This window comes from Maniola jurtina, chromosome 4, assembly GCF_905333055.1.
Source record: "Maniola jurtina chromosome 4, ilManJurt1.1, whole genome shotgun sequence".
Classification (NCBI taxonomy): domain Eukaryota; kingdom Metazoa; phylum Arthropoda; class Insecta; order Lepidoptera; family Nymphalidae; genus Maniola; species Maniola jurtina.
The window spans coordinates 8,502,224-8,517,118 of record NC_060032.1 but is presented as its reverse complement, the minus strand read 5'-3'; the positions used below and the strand labels follow the sequence as shown (position 1 = coordinate 8,517,118).

At 36.5% G+C, this 14,895-nt stretch overlaps 2 protein-coding genes across 9 annotated transcripts in view; both read right to left on the bottom strand.

Annotated features, from left to right (window-relative positions):
- The window catches only part of LOC123864477 (bystin), a 29,726-nt gene that overhangs the window by 12,548 nt on the left and 2,283 nt on the right, over nucleotides 1–14,895 (bottom strand). The window contains exon 2 of the mRNA XM_045904953.1: nucleotides 5,748–5,767. The gene's annotated coding sequence lies outside the window, so the exon portion shown is untranslated. The remainder of the gene's footprint in view (nucleotides 1–5,747; nucleotides 5,768–14,895) is intronic.
- The window catches only part of LOC123864456 (potassium voltage-gated channel unc-103-like), a 36,342-nt gene continuing 31,772 nt past the window's right edge, over nucleotides 10,326–14,895 (bottom strand). For 6 of the 8 annotated variants that reach the window (XM_045904904.1, XM_045904897.1, XM_045904900.1 and 3 more), the window contains 4 exons: nucleotides 13,822–13,899; nucleotides 12,963–13,363; nucleotides 12,305–12,553; nucleotides 10,326–12,177 (listed from right to left, as the gene is read on the bottom strand). In XM_045904904.1, coding sequence (XP_045760860.1) covers nucleotides 12,028–12,177; nucleotides 12,305–12,553; nucleotides 12,963–13,363; nucleotides 13,822–13,899 — 878 coding nt within the window. In that variant the 3' untranslated portion in view covers nucleotides 10,326–12,027. The remainder of the gene's footprint in view (nucleotides 12,178–12,304; nucleotides 12,554–12,962; nucleotides 13,364–13,821; nucleotides 13,900–14,895) is intronic. The other 2 variants (XM_045904902.1, XM_045904903.1) reach the window with 1 other exon arrangement.

Sequence of the window (14,895 nt, the reverse complement as noted above, 5' to 3'; positions counted from 1 at the left end):
ATTAATTAAGCTGTTAAAATCACAGTTTGTACTTAATACAGAATAGTAGCGTCAAATCATCTACTCGTTGTAGATTAATTACAATCTAGCTTATAATTTTTCACACAGACTCATCTTCCTCGGGGACTTTCACAAGAAAACACGTAACCCACTTTATTCTATACAGCTAGTTTCCGCACGCGCACATAATATATTATAGTTTAATTTAGTCATGGATCATCGTTAGTTGGTAGGTATAATTATATCTGTGATGGCACGTGTAATTTAAGTGCTTCCACTCAAATAGGTAACACAATTATAATATTTTCTAACACAAAATGTTACATTCTATTGCAAAGATGTTTTACCTACTCGGTCTCACACAACATTGTAACAATTAGGTATAAAATGATGACGTGTAGCAGAACCCCATGGAGCTGGGGTACCCCGGCGCGGGCGCAGTGCCACACCGCAATGTAATTAGGACCTAGATAGTTCAACATGTCTTGAGTTACGGGCGCCGGGAAAAATCCCAAGATTCTAGAGTAAATTCTGAGCGTAGTGAGGGTGTTGCATCTAGAATTCTGCGTGAATCAAGGAATTCAGAGGGGCCCGAGATGAAGACCGCATTACCCCTGCGTCGTATACTCCTCCTGGATAATATTGCACGCACAGTTAGGTACTGCATGAACCATGGATTCTAGCGAAATGAATGAAAGCAGCTGCGCGGTGGCGTCTTGTAAGTATCGCTTACCTATTATCCCCGAGAGTAGGCGTAGGCATAGAAATCAAGCAAAAGTAATATTTATAATTTATATAGTTGTCATTTTAATTCAAAGTAGATTTACTTTGAATTAAAATGACAATTGCACTATTAGCGGTGTGACTCATGGCGAAAGTGTGGGTGGAGGCGGAAACTGCTTCCTGGTGCAACTCATTGACCCCCTCCCAAATAACACACTCATTATTTGGGACATTTGGGAGGATGGTCAGTGAGTTGAATGTAGTTTTTCTAAGGACGTCAATTTTAAAGAAAAAATAAAATATAAGCTGCATTCAAAGAATCCTAAAAATACGTCTATAATCGAATCCGTACTTTTTCACAAAATCGTACATTATTTTATTGTGGTAATCGAGAGAATATGTTGTAAATAACATAGTCTCTAAAATAAATACAGAAAGAGCACAATCTACGATTTTTCAAGTTTGTCCTTTAACTAAGATTATATTATTATGTTTGGTTATTATTTCATAATTACTGTTTTGCCATCTAAAATCGACGTTATGGACCACTATCTGAATTTAGAACTATCACGCTGTGCGAATCTACTGTTCCTTTCGGCAATCACAGAATGCCGAAAGAAACAGCAGATTTTCGTTTTAGAAACAAGTTTGGAAAATCGTCAAGTCTAACTCTATTTTAGAAGCTAGGTTTCTTTTCAACAGTTATTTCCAACAATAAACCCCAAATTATTTTTGATAAATTGAACGCTTTTCTTTCCTGATATAAGTTTTGAAATGTGTGTGTAAGTATGAAATTTTTTAAATTTTTGAATGCATCTTTTATTTCCTTTAAAATCGACACTATGGTTTCTTAGACCAAACTCTTATCTCTATGAATATTTTTGCCCTTGCGCCGCCCTGCGACTCGTTTGATGTCTTCTCATCAGCTTTCCGGTGAGCGGTCCATTCCACATTCCAGCATCATCAACTCCCGCCCATGTCCATTTTACCTTCGTGATACACTTGTACCTACTTGTGATATTTATGCTTTTAGGGTGCCTTCAAATTGGCTGCAAAGTGCCGCCCTGCGGCCGCGTATCAGTGCGATTTTTATTTTTATGGATTTTCACAAACGTCCCGTGCCACTTCGTGATAGCAGAATATTTCTCTATTTAATTTGCTTAGTACATCTCACTGATCCATGTAGATGGGAGTTACCTGGTTTAAAAAATATACAAACTTACACTTAGTTAGACTTAAATTCGTAGGTACAGCACGGTGGCGCAACGCTAAGTTCGATAAGTACAACAGTAGGTAACAAAATAATCGACGCTCAACCTTTGAGTCGATTTGAACCACGTATAAAATCATATAAGTTAAAATTGCCATCTACTGAATTTAATTTCAATTGTGAAGTATACAATACGTTAAAAATTAAAAAAAAAAAAAACAGATTTACTCTAAGCTGTATCTATAAAATGAGTTTAGTAATGGGTAGGATGCACTTATCCACAATAGTTCTGAGGCTGGGTGCACAATGACTGCTAACGTTTGAACGGTTGCTTACTTTAAGCAGCTGATAGGTTTGCCCCCTTTTTTTAAAGCAATTGGAGTATTTATTTTACTTTTTGAGGTAAAAAAATAAAGTACAACGAAGAATCTTAACAGCATCTTTGCAAAGTTAAAATAATTAATAAATAACATTTTTTCCCGTATGTGAGAATCGGAGAGAGGCTTTTGGCAAGCCGTACTTTAAGGTTCTCATGAAATGTAAAGTAGTTACTTTTGCCTAAAATTATTATAATGTATGGGTGGTAACCTTAACAGCTGATGTGGCTGATTTTTAGCAGCTTAGGTTGTGGTTCAGGCTTCCAATTTTCATCTAGATGCTCGGGGGCGGCTTATGAGTTCGAACCCGGCTGAGTTTGTAATGAGCTTCTTCTCAGACCAGACACATTTGAAATTCTCGTAGCTTTAGTTACCATTACAAAAAACATTGTTATCTTTCAAATTTAACAATTAACAGTCAAAGAGTGTAACTTGTTTTGAATAAAAGCATTTGAGTATTTCATACCTATCGCAGACAAGCTTCAACTTGTTTTTAGGCGATATCGCTGCTGGATCAGATATACTTTCAGACAATAGAAGTAAATGAGTGCCTTGACTGAACCAAATACCAATCTGTCATCGAGAAAACAATAAATGGACGGAGTATAGTTCCATGATGAAAACCAGCCAGGCGCCAGTACGACTTGCGCACAGAACGTTCCGTACATCCAATCGTAAAATAAACTTGAACGATAATGATCTTACGATAACGTGACAAATATGATATATGGTTATACGCGTACAACGTTAAATAATACTTTTAACAATAAGAGAGATTAAGTTAGCTAGAGTAGGTAAAACTTAAAAGTAGGGAGTGACATAAATATAGGTAAGTACTTACAGTGCAGGAGGCGCCTATAATTTACTTGATGAACATGACCATATAATATCTCATCTAGATCCTTATGAGCACGTGAGCGGTGCGTGAGTAGGTAGAGGTGTCTATTTCTTGTACAGACAGATTAGATTCTAAGAAAGGCGAATTAATAAAATTCATTGGAAAGCAAAATATGCAACACAAATAAACGTTTTTATAACATTGTTTATTTATTGTGACTGAAATCCGTTAGGTATTCAGAATCTTACTTTACGAGTACCTACTTACATATTTTAAAACAGCAGCAGCATTCTTTGGGTTTCAAAACAGCGGAATTCAGCAGATATCCGCGCGCCTTATCTGCGCAGATGTCCTTAAAGGGACCTCCGTAACGCGTTTACCCTAACGTATTGTCAGCCACCGATTGTGAGCGAGCGTTACGCGGTTTACTGCCTATCCATGGAAATTCAACTTTTCATTCCCACCAAACCGACAATACGCTGCAGTTACTATTTACGCATATACGCAGTACTACGCTACGTCTACACTATTCAGCGCTAGTCGGCGGCTGATTTTACTACGCCATTTCTCGTCACGGACATAGACTGGCTACATACTCGTAGCTATTTACAGCGTTTGTCAGGATAGTGTGCACGAAAAATGCAGTCTGACTTCACGTCCACACTGGGGCTCACAACGAGCCTGCTTACAGTCGGTGCCGCGGCTGAGCTTAGGCCACGGATACCCCTGTAAGTTTTACTCACGTTAATAGCTTACATAATTAACTTACGATAAATTTATTAATGCAAACACTCTTATAAGTTAATTTACAACAGTAAATTGGGTGTCAATTAATTACGTAAGCTACTTGTGTGAGTAAAACTTACAGGTGTAATCGCGGCCTTACGTTAGGTGTTAGCGCTCGCTATATTACTCTAAGGTGTCACATAGCAGTATTCCTCTAGATTTGTTCCTTTACCCTCACGAGGCTTTGATAAAACCCCAGACACAGTAAGCGCCTATGCAGTTAGGTATAACGCTTTTACTAGTTTACTTCATTTATACACTAATCGCAATACAGGCAATAAGTAACCTACGGTAATAATAAAAAATAATACCTATATAATACAAAAAAACTACAAACAAATGGATAATTCACAAAAAACCTACTAACTTAGTAATAAATTTACATACGTGCGCTTAATTTTCAGCTTAACAATATAACTTTTTGATCACAGACAAAATTACTAATTATATTTATATATTATTATGCACGCCTTAACAATTTGCGCGTTTTATGTTTTTGAAATATAAAATACTAAACTTATGAATATAATACACTATAATAGTACCTACATTATGTTTGTGTGATTATTAATTAAGCTGAAACAACCCGTTTTTGTTACTAAAATTATTTCAAGGCAACAATTTTTAAAATGATAAAGCGAGTTGGTAACTTTTTGTATTACCCTTAACGCTTACGTTTTAAAATCTTAAATAAAAAAAACTATTATGATTTAATGAATAATTTACAGTGACATTGCTATCACATAATATGATAATATACGTACATACCTATATATATTATAAATTTTATTTGAGGAAACTGATATTGTGAGAAAATCCTGTACAGTCTATCATAATTCAATTGCTTGCTTAATTTAGTACATATTATGTACATGACATTAGGTATTAATGCAATGTCGGTCTTTAGCATAGGTTATTATAGTAATACACTTAGATGAAGTTGCGTTAATAAAACTGTAACTGAACGATTTCAGTACATTTAACATTGTATTTTAACATTTTTAATCGGAGGGAGCATTTTTTATTGATATAGAGTCCAAAACAGTATTTTTAAAAATAAAAATGTTGTTTGTCTGTCTGTTTGTCACTGCCTTCACACCGAAACAACTGAACAGATTTGAACGTAACTTAGCACAATTATAGCTAATGCTCCGAGTCAACAGATAGTTTTATCCCAAAAACAATATGGATCGATCGGGATAGCGGATGATTATTTATTTTTGTCGAAGTTACTACACGATATGTAGTAAAAAAAATTTGTTCACAGACATTGTCCTTTCAAGCGAGTCTCATGTTAATGTAGTGAAGATCTGATGAACAGTTTTAGAACTGGAGGATAAATCTCCTTAACGGGTAGCAGCAAATCGATGGCGATCAGTACAATACTTATTAAAAGCTTTTAAATTTAATTTACATAACATGATATTATAGAGCATACATTAATTAATGCCCTGTAAGTAACGCGTCCGATTCTGGTATTTTTTCATTCTCAGTGCAATTCAATATAGATTTCATTATCTATCAGAGCATTTCACGAGGAAGGTTTGTATGAATTATAACAATATAACACTGATATTCATCCATCACCCAAACAAAGCCGGGACGGGTCAACTAGTTTTATATAAGATGTTTGAGATCCAATAAATAAAGTGTAACAAGACAGACATTTCTATCTAAATAATATAAAAAATCAAAATAAAAAAGAAAATATTTTTAAGGATATTTATAAATAATTTATAATGCCTTGAAATCGCTAATCTTATGCCAGTGCATAGTAATTCGAAAAGTGTACGTAAGTTAAGTAAAACAGTAGCTTTATATTATGCTGAATATCTACAAATCTTATAAAAGTCTAAAATTAACGAAGAGTGTGATAAATGAATAAAGGTTCTTCTATATGAATGATAAAATCGATGTGAAAGCCCGTATCGATCAATAGCTAAGGATTGTCTAAAATTATGTAAGATTTGTAAAATTAAAAAAATACGCCTACTGTCCTTGACAGCATTTAAATTATTATCTTTTAGAAGATGGTCGCACTTGTACTGTGGTTTGAACTACTTATCCATTGCTGAAGCGACCAATGCCACCATAATCGTGAAATAGTCAAGTGCTTCTTGAAATGGCAATTGATTTAATTGTATGATGTGGCCACGATAGATACCGTCAAAAGGCCATATAAATGCGCTATTGTACCTATTTTTTGAAGAACAATCTCAGCATTTTTATATTCATTATATTTGATTACTAGCAGATGCCCGCGACTTCATTCGCGTGGCTATAGGTTTTTTGAAATTCCCGTTAGAACTCTTTAGTTTTCTGGGATAAAAAATAGCTTATTTGTCAATCCAGGGTATAATCTATCTCCATTCTAAATTTCAGCCAAATCAGTCCAGTAGTTTTTACATGAAAGACTCACAAACATACACACATACACACACACTTTCGCCTTTATAATATTAGTGTGATTTCTTTTAATTAGCTCATCAAGAACAGTAGTAGCTAGAAGGGCTTAGTTCACAATAAATTACATCATTAAAATAGCATAACACCCTGTGCTTATATTATAATACCTAGTTGACAGTCAAGCAAAATATTCTAAATTTACTTTTCGTAAAAGTGTAGTTTTAAAAACATTATACTAAAAAAAGCTTTAAACTACCATAAACTGTGTTATTTCAAAGTTAAAATATAGCTGCGTTAAAACAACGTTTTTCAAAATAAAAAAAATCTGGTGGGGTTGTGTCGGGGCGCATGGCCGTTGATTGATACGTTAGCAAGCTTTGGATAAAGTTCCTCAAGTGTTCCTTAGAGTTACAGATGGGCCATCTTATTCGTTATTCGTAGTAGATACGAATATGTTTCTTTCAAATCAAAGTCAATCACGCTGCAAGATAGTCTGAACGAATTGGTTTCGAAAAAGTTTTTTTTGTTCGTTGCACGTCGATGGTCTTGCATCATATCAATTTGATTGGTGTTGATATTTATCAGCCTGGATACATCTTCAAATTCATTGAGGGTTCACTCGTTACGGCTATTCAGTTACAACAATGGTAGAGGTGCTCGCTCGCGTAGGCATCCTATAATAATGTATCCGGATGTTCTTAAAATTCTGAACTCCAGGGTATTCATAGTGTAACATCATGGGGATACCTATGTGTGAATCATAACCTCTTTACAAAGATATAAAAGTAGATAGAGTTGTATAAAATGACACCTTGTTTTGTCCCTGAGAGCGTTAGGGCTGAAAGATATATGGTATATAGGGTTAGGGATGTCTTGTCGTCATTTCTGCCATGGTACCTACTCGTATGTTTTAATGTAATTGAAAAACGTTTCATTATTAAGTATAAAATATTAGTGATTTATTAATATTTATGTTATTTTTTTGCGAGAAATATTTGCATCCATCGTGGTCTTTCCAAACCAATGGAAGTGGAAATACCTAATACCATGATGTCCTTTTTGAGTCCAATATTTTGTAAATTTCATAGGGGGATATATATATACCTACTTCTCCTGGCGCTCATGTGTGGCTCTGTCTAAAATACTTATTAGAACTGGTTGATATTTTACTTCTCCGCATATTTTATATGATTCAGTAGGTAAGCGACCTTAAACATTAAAATGAAATGATATTGTAAGTACCTAATTAATAGGGAGACAGTGTAAGGATGCATAATTCTTGCTCTATTTCCCATGAAAAGTTACTTTTCTGACGATTATTTAGACGAAGAACTCTAAGAGCTTTTCAATAGCATGATTAATAACTTATATTAAAGGGAAATGTTAAAATTAGGATAGTAATGGTGAAGTTTTGCAATAGTATGCACTACAGTATCAATAGTAATCTATACATTTATGAAAATCTACTACTACGAAAGCAAGCCCCGATAAAGGCGTTCCATACCAACATGGGAAAGCAAAAAAAAATTTTTAATTTATTAGAACGTCATAGTATCTAATTACATTTCGTAATTGACCGATTGACGAGTATATACCTATTCTAAATTCTATATTGCTATCCTATTCTGATTGTGTAAATAAATAATGTTATTTAAATGTATTTTCAACGCTTGCATTGTGCCACTTTTGAATACTATTCAAAACAATAAATATTTACTTAAAAAATAAATTGGTTTGTATAGTTCTTATTAGATATTTTTTATTTTAAATAAAAACAACATTGAAAGTCGCGCCAGCGCTTTCTTCATGTGGTGTTTTAGACTGCATGCGCACTAGGCGGCGAAGCGGTTCTCGGCGGACAAATTGTGCGGCCGAGAATTCTCAGTTGACTTCACGAGTTGCTTTTAAATAGATGTTAAAGAAAAATGCACGATAAAAATAAAAATGCACGAAAAAATATTGGGTACACCCAATATTATCTGAAAGACAGTCAAAAAGATTGTATTATACTTGCTATTTAGATATCAAAATTATGAAAGACAAATTCTTCAGTTATAATAGCCTAAGTTACTCCTAACAGCATCATCTATCTGCCAGTGGAAGTCTCGTCAAAATCGCTTGAGCCGTTCTGTAGATTAGCCGGGACAAACAGACAAAATGAAAAAATTGCCGTGGCTAATGTGCTTGCAGTGTGCTTGAAGTGCGTAATTTCCAAACAAATTGAGTGATCTCGGCGATTGAGAAATACATGTTATCGAACGATAACTTACCGAATCCAGTGTTCTGAATCGCCCTGCTGGCCGCCTAGTGCGCATGTAGCCTTAGACTTTAGTACAGAATAGACAGGTTGTAAGTTTATGCCCGCACCCTATTACTTTTTATATATTCAATATAATATGTCGACGGTCGCAAAGAACAAACGGTCAACTAAAATTTTTGGTAAAATTCACTTTTTTTGCATAAATTAACTTAGAATTCCTCATATGACTGTTTTTTTATTATTATTTCTTTATACTTCCTCGTGTAATTACAACTACTTTCAAACAACAATTATATTCATTTTTCAAACAAGTGTAAATTAAAAGTTTATAACACCCCCGACAAGTGAAGGTTACAGTAACTAGAAAAGAGCTGATAACTTTCAAACGGCTGAACCGATTTTCTTGGATTATAGCTAAGAACACTCTCGATCAAGCCACCTTTCAAACAAAAGAAACTAGATTTTTTAATTACCGCAGATTTGCGTTATAAATTCACCCCTGAAAAATCGCGTTTGTAAATAGCCGTTTAATTATTTGCGACCGTTATGTTATAGTCAAATGCAATAACACCATGACATTCGGATTTGACTAGGCAATCCTCAGAATTGCCAAGAACCCTAAGGGCCAGCGCACATATGGCGGATCGCAGCGCAGAGCATGCCCGCGAAGTTTTCTAATCGCGTGACACATTACGCGAATGCACAATTGATTTTAGATATTATTTCAATGAGGACAATGTCGATAATATTTTGACTGTGAAAAATGCTCTGCGCTGCGCTCCGCCATATTATGTTCGTCGGCCCTAAGTCAAAGGCGAAATAATAAATACTCGTTTGTGTAAATTAGTAAACCATTTGGAACGAAAAATGCATTAGGAATAAAGTATGGTATAACTAGTCTACCCACTCATCGATAACAGACATGTAAGATGTAGTTACAAATTATAATAATAATATAATACAGTGTGTCTTTTAAATGGGACTGTATGGGGGAATCCAATACCATAGGAGGTACAGGGAAACTGTCCTAGGAAGCTTTTCCTAAGAAAACAATTTTGGCATTGTCAAGTTTTAGGTCAAGCGTGAGTTGTCCATAAAAATAAACAAAATTGACAATTTTTTTTTAATGCCGATCGACTCAGTTGATTATATATAAAGTACATTGCTTCTTCCTATCGTATGAAAAAACATTCACCTACTTTTTGACCAACTTTTGCTGTCCCGATTTTTTTTCTATAGATTCAATGAAATGATCCTTACATTAAACTAAGTCGACCGGCTTAAAAAATAAATTAGTCAATTTCATTGATTTTTGAGGGCAACGCTTGACCAAAAATTGACTATGCCTAAATTGTTTTCACAACAAGAGACCTAATGATTCTTAAAACAGTTTTCCTACATCTCCTATAGTTCGGGATTTCCCCACACTGTCCCAGTTAAAAAAAAACACACTGTGTATGTTCGTCATCGTCATCGTTTTGTATATTTTAGGTATGAAATATTATACGTATGATGATAGATGACGATGATAGGGTTATGAATAAATCAAGATTCAAATTTACTTAGTTAAACAAATTATAACATTTTCCAATACCTAAGCATAAAAAATCTTTAACCCTATCCTATAATAATATATAATATTATGTTTTAAGTGTAGGTTTATTTGATGCTACAGCTGCTTACCATGTAGTCATGAAGTCTGTTTGTTCTTATATTAGTGTATTCTTTATTATTGCTTACATGATATATTGGCGAAATGTCTTACCCGTAATTATTATCTACTGACACGATACAAAGATAATAATATAACCATTGAGCCATAATTTAGCGATAATAAGTCGTAGATATATAAAATAAATCTCACAAAGGTCGCGCTTAGGTTAACAGCTTCATACTTAGGTCTTTTAAAACAATATTGCACTTTTGCATTTTTACTCAGTTTCTGAAATGCTATTCAATGATCAAATCGTTTTTAATTCGCTTTTGTGTCCAAGGTGGACTTGCGAACGGGATAATCGTTAATTATATAAATCAGTTAAGTGTATAAATACCAAAGCAATAAATTTATTTGTGTTTGTTTAACGGTTGGTAATATTTCACGATGCGTTTCTGCAACCCGATCGAAATAGACCGCTTATTCGTTCTTTTGATTAGCCTTTCAGAATCTGAAGGTTGTATCTCTCGATTAAAAGTTCAATATAATCTAATAAACTTAAAGAACTTGTAATACAAAGGAGCAAGATTTCATTTTTAATAGATCAGAAGTCGATACAATATAACATTATTACGTAAATACAAAATAAATTAAGTCAGATAACTGTGCCTTAGTATGTACTTGTACATTAATTTACAATTATTATTTACCAGAAAAATGATTTATTTAAAATTAGACGTTAATCAGTCGAAGTTTGGGTAAATAAATTAACAATAGTTCGGTTTAAATGTTAATATGGGTATGCAACACTGAAGTTTACGCGGTATTTACATACACCTATAATAAATATTATTATGACAAGCAAACTTTCATAAACGCACTTCTACAAGGAGCATTCCAAAATGTTTGATCAAAGTAGTGTTAGATATTACCTAGCTACAATGTAAAGGCAAGGAGCAAGGACGGGTAGAAAGCGTTTATCGTTTACTCTCTTCTGGAAATACAGTTCACGGAGTTACATCGTGTCTCAGTCTTATAACTTTATGCTGTGCGGCTGAGATCTAAACTGATGTTTTCATTTAGATCAACGAATTGTTCACCCGGGTTTAAACGTGAACGATAGATTAACAAAAAGACGAGATCGATTATTTTAGATGTTTTATATATTATGTAATAAATCTCTCATGTTATTTGTATGTATATTTAACTCTCGCAGTTAATCTATGAAAAAATTAAAGCACCCGATGCGTCCACCCATTATTGCATGACAAAACATTCTTTTACTTAGATTGTACTTATAACAAACTTTGTAATTTAATATTGCGAATAAAATTTTCGAAATCGAGGTCAATTTTTATTCGACCCAAACTTGGACATTTCATTCGGTATTCAATTACTTACTACGGCAACAATCTGTGCAATTTAAATACAAATGGACTCGGCGCGAGCGGACATCGTCGGCGGCGGTCCGCCGGTAGGTCGAGAGGACATGTCGGTGTCGGGCACCGACGACAGTACAAAATTGGTCCATGCGTGGGGTCGGGCGCGTCAGAGAAAGGTTCTCGCGTCGTCGCGGCGGGCGCGCGCGATTCGCCGACAGAAGTGGAAACGCGCGCGGGGCGCGGGCGGACGCGTGGCGCCGGGCGCGAGCGCAGGCGCGGGCGGCTCGGGCGCGGCCGGCGAGCCGCCCGCCAGCGAGCCGCACGAGGCGGACTCTGCGAGCGAGCGCGTCGATGGCCGGGAGCAGGGGGCGCTCGTCTCGCCTGCCTCACACTACCTGTAGAACGAGTGCGAGTGCGGCGGCGGCGGCAGCGCCGGCGGCACCGGCGCGTGCGGCTCCGACGCCGAGCGCTGCACTCCCGGCGTGCGCTCGGCGCGCTCGCTGCGTGTGCCGCGCCCGTTCCAGTTCCACTCCCACTGATTCTGTAAAGCGACACGTGTTCATTACATTATTATAGAGCATACAGCTAAAGGAAAATTATTTTTATCTTATTTGATTGATGACAAATGGTTTGAAGTTATTATGTACCGCAACATACAAATGATGTACCTCGTTACTATGAGGAACGGATAACGAAGGCTTCGGTAAGGGTTGCGAGGGAGTGTGCGCCGACTGCGCGTTGTGAAGCGGCGCCTCGCGGGCTTGCAGCAGTTGTAGAATGCGCCGCACGTCCGCAGTGAGGCCGGTCTCCAGCACGGCGACCCGTCTGCTCAACTCTTCCAGTCGCGACAATATCGTGGCTACCGACGCCGCCGTCGCTGCTGCGCCAACGTTTTGGTATTGCGGTGATATAACATCCTGAAACAACGTTTGTATCACCAGTTCGGTAATCGAATTCAAACCGAATTGTAATAGCACTTACTTACTTGAATTATTCTGCTATATTATAATTACTGGTAATATTAAATTGTTCAGTCATTATTGAAGTCTTAATACTAGGTAGTTAATAACTTTCTGATTTTTATTTTGTGCAACATCGCTGGACAAATTTTCCAACCATGCTTTTTTTTAAATGGCACGGTTGTATTTCAACACGTTTATTCAATTTACAAAATTTAAATCAAGTTTCCTAAAATATCCACAAAAATTCTTTTAATGGTCTATTCAATGGCCAGCCTTCAGTTTTGTGAAACTCCATCTTAGTCTGCATCGTCCTTATCATCCATAAAAAGCTCGCCAGTACGCATAATAACATAATACTAATTACCTGCGTAATATTTTGTACTCTATCCGAAGTGAAAGCTAGGGCTGTGGGTCTTCCAGTTTGATGTAGGTTGACGGCGGAGTGCGGGGCGGAGCGGGAGGTCCGGCCGGCGGACGGCGCGTGCGGGGTGTGCGGCGCGAGGATGTCGTCGCACGAGACGTGCACGGGGCCGGACGCAGGCGCGGGCGCCGCCGGCGGGCTGGGCGACGCATTGGTGTAGTAAGAGCTTGGGTTGGTGCTGAGGCTTGACACTGGCAGCGTGGCGCTGTGTGCCGGCGTGCTCACGGCCGGCTCGCCCGCGGCCGCTCCGCCCGTCAGTGGGGAAGTGTCGTTTAAAGGACCCACGGACGATTGCCGACGGACACCTGCTGCCCTCCCTCTGTACGTTTGGGGCGTCGATTGCGCTGGAATGTATTAAAGCATGAGTATTGTTTAGTTAAAATGTAGCTAGAGCTACTATATCCGCTAGATCAAAAAAAAAAACATTTATTTTGTTATTTATTGGTAGGTATGATTAAATTATATAAAATGGTTTTCTTTTATTTAAGTACACAAACTTTTACGAATTTCATTTGTGTAGTATAAAAATGTTTTCAAAATCAGTCCTATTGTCTCAGAAATACTCGTTCACATTTAAATATGCGAAATAATCTATGATCAAAAATATCAAGCTATTTTAATAATAAATAACTCATGAGTCACGACTCACAATACTGATTTTTAATGATCCAGAGACTGTATTAGTCAAATATTCCCAATATTTTGATAGGAACCAACTAGTTGGTTAATTGGTCACAGAGGGTAGGTAAGTCGTTCTTACAGAAACATACATGCAGCTAAAGAGTTCGTAATGCATACTTACAGTATTTGTTGTGCAGCGGCTGGTGGGTTTTATGGTGGTAGAGGTCTGGGAAGCTCCGTTTTAGTTGCGCTAGCATGCCTGCACACAAGGGCCGCGCTCAGAGCCGGCGGCGGAGGAACGTGGACACGAGGCAAATGAGCCAAATTACACCATCAAAAACCTAATACTCAAATAACTTCAGCTCTGTTGAACTCAGTTCGAATTACTCAGATCACTCGTTCCACGTTCCATGCACCACCCCGTAGGAGAAATGTAGGATTAAAAAGCGTATCACTTCATGCTGCCTCAAATTAAATCAAATCGTTATCTTTAGTTTAGTTTATTCCATAGTATATTTAAATTAAAAATAAAGAAACAGGTAATGATTTATTATGATAATATATTGGAGGGTTAAAGATGCTGATAAACTTCATCATTTCCTCTGTATTTCGCAATGGAAAATATGAAGTCTATTGAAAGGTATCAGTCTACCTAAGAAGAAAAAAGATTTTTGTAATTAACAAGTACCTACTATTCTTTTAGAGATATGACGTAACTGATATCTATCAATCATTAGGACAAAGGAACAATGTTTTTAATAGCATTATGGAAAATTTATTTGCTTCTGATGTAAAGAAAGTAATATTAGATTAGCAAGGGACCTTATATCATATAGGTTTCTTGTGGACATATTCATGCTAGAATGTACCGATGGTGTACCTGGGAGGTATATTATAGTTAAATTATACAAGTAAACCTGCACAGTTTTACTATTTAGAGGTCTAGTGTACCTTCAAAAGTTAACATTACCTGAATCTATTATTTAGTAAGATCAGAAAAGGGAACGATTTTTTCCGCTATCTACCTTTCTGTCTATAACGAATGTCAGATTTAGGCACAGTTAACGATAACTGTCTGTCAACAGACAACTGTCTGTTAACAGTTAATGTTAACTTCAAAAGATACACTCAGGGCTGGCTCAGGTAAATCAGAGGAACTCCTTTGCGTGAATAGTTGGGTGACTTTACCGTAGGTACATAATTGATATAGACTACGCTACGCCATGTCATTAAAAGAATGATTTCAAATAAAAAA